Genomic DNA, 6,107 nt, shown 5'->3' on the forward strand with positions numbered 1-6,107 from the left:
CCAGAGCAGCCAGGGAGGCCGAGTGCTGGCCAGTGCAGGAAGGGATGCGTCGTCCCCAGCGGTGCTCCCCCTTTTTTACAGGGAAGTCCTACTGCCTCGTACATTCTCCCACATAGGTGCAAAGACCTCATTCTCCCTTTCGCCCCAGCCTGGACACCCAACCATCCACCAAGGGCAGCCCCTCCAGCTGGAGGTCCGTTGACCAGAACAAGATCCCTACGGGTCAGCGTGCTAAGGTACGTGTACCTTAACACATACAACACCCGGAGAAGGGCAGGAGAGGGGGCCAAGAGAGCGCTCACCGGCCCCAAGGAGGCGTTTGTGAGCTCCTCACCACGACAAGGTGGCACTCTGGAGGGGTCTATGAAGGAAGCAGATGGATCACTTGCGTCAAACTATCGGTTAATTAGCTTAATGTCTGTTGTGGGAAAATTGCTTGAAGCGATAATCACAAAATAAATTTTTCTACATCTTGAAAATTATCAATTAATAAAGTATCCACAAAATTGTTTTTACTAAGGACCGCTCATGTTTGGCGAATTTACTTTCATTCTTTCTAACATTTTTGAGGCAGTTGACAGTGGAAAGGATTTCGAAGTTGTGTATCTTGACTTCAGCAAAGCCTTGGATACTGCTCCCTACAAAAGACTGATTAGAAAAGTAGAGGTTCATAGCATTAGGGAAGCTCTCTTAAGTTGGATTAGGCCATAGTTATATTCAAGCAAACAGAAAATTAGCATAAATGGAGTTAAGTCAGAGTGGGAAATTATTATAAGTGGAATGCCTCAAGGCTCTGTCTTGGGGCCTCTCTTGTTTACCATATATATAAATTATTTAACTAGGGATTGAACAACAACATTTGCAAATTTACATACGACACAAAAATAGAAGAAATATAAACACAAAAATATATTCAGACTCAAATTTCTTTTGAAATGGACGTAATTTGCTAATGCAGTTTAATACTGAAAAATTTAATGTTCTGAGCCTTGGTAATGCTGATAGACGTACCACATGGCAACTTGAACACTATCCAGTTAATATAACTAAACACGATAAAGATCTGAGGGCCATGACTAGTAGGCCTCTGAAGCCCCCCTCCCCCGCCCGAAAAAAATGTTAAATGTGGTTTCTGTATTATATAAGAGTGTATGTGAACAAAAACATAAGTATAAGAAACTTACAGAAGAGTGCATTGATCCCCCATACAGCCGCGATGGTGGCGGCTATCTTGACAGGGTCGTAGTTTGCCAGGGCCATTATTCCAGGAGGCTTGCCCAAGTAACGTTTGATCACATGGTATAAGTATGCGAGAAGTCCGTCGCTCCTGCCTTCAACACCAGTCATCTTCGTCTTAGCTGCCGCTGCACCCCTTGGGTTTCCCGCCACGAGTCTCCACAACTCTTCCAACAAGGACCGGAAGGAATTTTCAAGAGTCTTTGCACGACCATCAAAAGAGTCATTTGAGGTTAGATAAAAAGTTAAATATTTAATCCAGTCAGCCCAAAATGGGTCTATCACAGACGGTTCCAGTTGGTCATTATTAGCTGTTATCTCTACTACTGACGACGATATTCCTGACTGCTGAACTTTTAAGTCCAAAGAAGATACACTGATTTTATCAGATAATTTGTTTCCATTTGCTGAAGATTGTGCAAATGAGGTGACATTCAACTTGAGAGGGTCCAGCAGGTGAGGGTCCTGCTTGCGAGGGCCCACCAGGTGAGTGTCCTGCTTGCGAGGGTCCACCAGGTGAGGGCCCACTAGGTGAGGGTCCACCAGGTGAGGGCCTGGAGGTGGCACCGACAGGCAGACGCTGCACAAGGCCGCAGCCACTAGGAGGCAGCGCCATAACCCAGTCATCTTCCCGCCTATAAAAATAAATAAACCAAGGTAGATTAAAGAAGAAAATCATTCAGGTAATTGATATTATGGATGATAATCATCTGTGTGTGTGTATATATTATATATATATTTTATATATATATATATATATATATATATATATATATATATATATATATATATATATATATATATATATATATATATATATATATATATACCTTATCTGACTCGAGCATTTGAGCTTGTAAGCCACAATAACACATTTTAGATTACAAATTCAACCTGTTCTTAGGCTATAGGCTCGTTAAAGCGGCGCCCCCCACCCCATAGACGCACTCATCACTTAACGAATTGTGTATCAAAAATAGGTTTGTTCTTATATATAAATCAAAATATTATCATATATTAAGGATCCATGTATAGTTAGGAATAGATTAGGTTGGGTTAGGTGCTTAGGTTCTGTTAGTAATTATTTATATTTGTAATGAGTGGATGAAGCATTTAAAGCAAGGAACGCTACTTTTCGCCTATATGCGTTACTAAGGACAAAAATCGTCGGACTAGAAAGTAAGTATTATCAAAAGAAGGCACCAAACCGGGAAGGCTATGTAGCATCATCAAATGTGCGGGATAATCAGAGGGCGCTAAATATCACCAAGGATGCCAATACAAGAACAGAAACCCATAAGACGAACGATATCAAAAGTATCCGAGTTACCAAGAATACTATCGAGAGACAAGCGACCGCAGGGGACGGTCGGAAAACAAGACACATGCTCGTCCTGGAAGTCAGGACATTCAACAAGGATATGCACGACCGTAAGAGGGTCAGTGCAATTAGGACAATAAGGAGCAGGGCGGCGCTCCATTAAGTGACCATGAGTTAAGCGAGTATGGCCAATACGCAACCTCGCCAGAGCCGTTTCCCATCGCTGGTTACGGTGGTAGGAGGACGGCCACGAGGACACACAACTTTTAAGAGTACGTAGTTTGTTACCAGTAACAGACGACCAAGAAGCCTGCCAACGGGTAAGGACGGATGAATGGATAACCGGGTAAAAGTAGGAATAAGGAATACCTTTACAAGAGATGGGACAAGTGCGGACAGCTTCCCTGGCAGCAGCATCCGCACGCTCATTTAAAGACACACCAATATGGCTGGGAACCCAACAAAACTCAACCGACTTAAATTTACTGTGAACAAGAAATAGCCAATCTCGACAACCACTGGATGAACCGGATTAAAGGACCCGAGAGCCATGAGGGCACTACGAGAGTCAACAACAACTACAAAGGAAGACTGACAACGAGAAAGCAGGAGACGAAGAGTATAGAGAATAGCATAAAGCTCTGCTGTAAAGATGCTAGTCTCCGGAGGTAAGCGACACATATAAGTGTGATCAGGAAAAACAACAGAGTAGCCAAGACCGTCCGCAGACTTAGACCCATCGGTGAAGGCGGAAACGGAGGTCGGACTAGAAAATGGAAGCGGCTCGCGAAAGTGACGTACAGTACCGTTTTCGGTTTTGGATCCTCTGATTTAGTCTGTTAGGTTAGGAATGGACACTTTAAATTAACCGTTTTCTTGACTGTTGTTGCTGTTTAAGATTCGGTACTTGGAACAAAAAGTTCCAAGTAGCATGGGCTATGGTGAGCCCATTGTGGACTTACCTGGCACAGGAGCGGGGCTGTAACTTCCGTGTTTTTTCTTGACGTTTTGAAACCTTAGGAGGACGGGCTGTTTACGGAGTTGCGTTTACGAATGCCACCAGTTGCGAGTCGTGTTAAAGTGTTTCGCTCGACCTCAACAATGGGTGTTTACCTAAAGCATCTGCCACCATAGAGTCTGTACGTCTGATACCATACTCCTTGTGAGGGAGGAAATGTATATTTTTACCTCTCAGAATGTTTGGTAATATGTTTATTTGTGATGTGTGTATATGTATATATTAACACGTTGTACTGAACGGGGTGAGAATAGCTTGAGCTACCTCATCCCTTTGTGTGTATTTTACCTCAATAAACTTATTTCAATTTCAATTTCAATTTCAATCTGCCACCAAGATTTCCCTAGTTATCCAATTTTCTGTCATTCAAAGGGACAGAAAGTGCTAGTATTGCGATGTTAAGTACTGAGGTGTGTATGTCCATACATCACAAGACGTCCTGCCATATCTCACATAATAGTGAGATATGGCAGGGGCAGTGTTATACACCCGACCCACACACTAGTTTGTAAATTAATTTGATTGAGTTGACCAGACCACACACTAGAAGGTGAAGGGACGACGACGTTTCGGTCCGTCCTGGACCATTCTCAAGTCGATGAATGGAAAAATAAATGAAATAAATTCATTTATTTTTCTATCATCCTACTACGACCCTCAGATTCTTGATTCCGAAATTTATCTTCATTACAAGTTTCTGTCTCTCTCGCCTTGATTATCCCTTAAATCTTATCCACAGTGCCTTTTCTCAAGCTAAACTAAAATAAAGAAACTTTCCTTCATCCTAAATGTGCTTCCAATATTAGCAGCATGTGTGCTGTTCCTTCCTTTCATATCTGAACTAAAAAATCGCAGTTATACGCTTTGTCCTTCTGATAAAAAAACTCGCCTTTCGACCTGAACCTGCCAACACACATTGCAGTCATCTGGGTTCACACTACTACTCCTACTTCCAATGCTGTTTGTGTTCATTCTATTTCCTGCTCGTCTTGTCTTCAATACTTCGGTGAAACTGACCATACTATCCACGACAAAATATGAACATAAAGTGATAAACTTGCAGATAAACAATGCTATCCTCTGTTATGTTAGGGACTAATCATCCTATAGATTGGTCTCATCTTTCTTGTCTCTGCTCTTCACAGGCGGCGTCCTGTTGAATCTACTCATACTCGACGTGGCCAGTGTGAAAATTAGTCCTGGCTTTGTTGCTGTCGACTCTTGCCCTTTTCAGTACGTAGTTAAATGCTCTAACCTTCTTAACAAACGTGATCCGACTTTGCTTTAGCCGCTTTAGGCTTTCTTTTCTCTCTCTTCTGTTGCTGTCTTTTGTCTCAATTTCACATTTTTCTATTAGAATTAGGCGTCTGCAGTTTTATTTCCTCATTAACTCCTATGGTATACTTCTTACCTTCTCGGGTTTCACCTCATATTCGGTGAGTATGAGAGTAGAGTAGATATGATAGAGCCCAGTAGGCTCAGGAACCTGTACATTAGTTGATTGACCGTTGAGAGGCGGGACCAAAGAGCCAGAGCTCAACCCCCGCAAGCACAACTAGGTAAGTACCGACTCCATACACAGTTTCAAGTGTAGATATGATAGAGCCCAGCAGGCTCAGGACCCCGTACACCAGTTGATTGACAGTTGAGAAGCGGGACCAAAGAACCAGAGCTTAACCCCCGCAAGTACAAATAGGTGAGTACACACACACACACACACAACGGTATAAAAATTAATGAAATACTCGGAACAATATATAAAAGCTACTTACTCACCCGTAATCTTTTGATGAATTATCATTTATATTTTCAATTTAATTTTTGATTTTATATTCGTGGTTAACACCGTTCGTCCACCACAGTCAAGAGGCAAACACTGTTCAACGGTAGGAACCATTTCGAATAGTTTCAACAAAGTTACATTAATGGGGTAATGTTTACTCCCCTGCACAATATAGCTGTTAATTCCCGCACACAATACAGCTGTTTAGTCCTCCGCACAACACAGCTGTTTCCGATCACCTACAAGTGAACTGGCCGACGATGCGGACACGGTTTAAGGACAAGGCTACCTAATATGTCAAGCAGCAGCGCTCTGGTGTTGATACGAGGGACGAGGCTGCCGGACTGGGGCTGCTTGTCTGCTGGGAGGTGTGGGGATGTGGGTCACTGAGCTCAGCGGCATACTGACCCATAACCACCCTTTACCCTTAATCCTTTATGAAAGTCAACTTCTATGTAAAGATAGTGTGAAATTCTTAAGGTTGACATTTGATTCCGCCTATCTCGGGTGCAACCAGTCCTCAGATCAACTCCATTCCATCCAGCGTTCGACCCTAAAGACGCATTCATAAATTTTAACATGCTGTTCATTCAGAACAGGAATTTTCTGAAATATAAATTATTATTATTATATATTAGCATATTGTGCATATTTAGGCATTAGTTAGGTTAAGTATTTAGGTTCTGTTGGCGATTGTTTGTATTTGTAGTACGTGGGTGAAGCACTTACAGACTTAAGATTCGAACAGA

The 6,107-nt window shown here is 42.3% G+C and overlaps 1 protein-coding gene across 3 annotated transcripts in view; it reads right to left on the reverse strand.

Annotated features, from left to right (window-relative positions):
• LOC123755879 (uncharacterized) overlaps positions 1–5,888 on the reverse strand; it is a 26,286-nt gene extending 20,398 nt beyond the window's left edge. For all 3 annotated transcript variants that reach the window (XR_011221984.1, XM_045738802.2, XM_069300128.1), the window contains exons 1-2: positions 5,352–5,888; positions 1,185–1,871 (exon numbers count right to left, since the gene is read on the reverse strand). Coding sequence is in view for 1 of the 3 variants with exons in the window: in XM_069300128.1 (XP_069156229.1) it covers positions 1,185–1,871; positions 5,352–5,376 (712 nt within the window). In the remaining 2 variants the exon portion in view is untranslated. The remainder of the gene's footprint in view (positions 1–1,184; positions 1,872–5,351) is intronic.
• Between the last annotated feature and the right edge of the window lie 219 nt (positions 5,889–6,107).

The sequence above is a fragment of the Procambarus clarkii genome, chromosome 43, assembly GCF_040958095.1.
Source record: "Procambarus clarkii isolate CNS0578487 chromosome 43, FALCON_Pclarkii_2.0, whole genome shotgun sequence".
In the NCBI taxonomy this organism is placed as follows: Eukaryota; Metazoa; Arthropoda; class Malacostraca; order Decapoda; family Cambaridae; genus Procambarus; species Procambarus clarkii.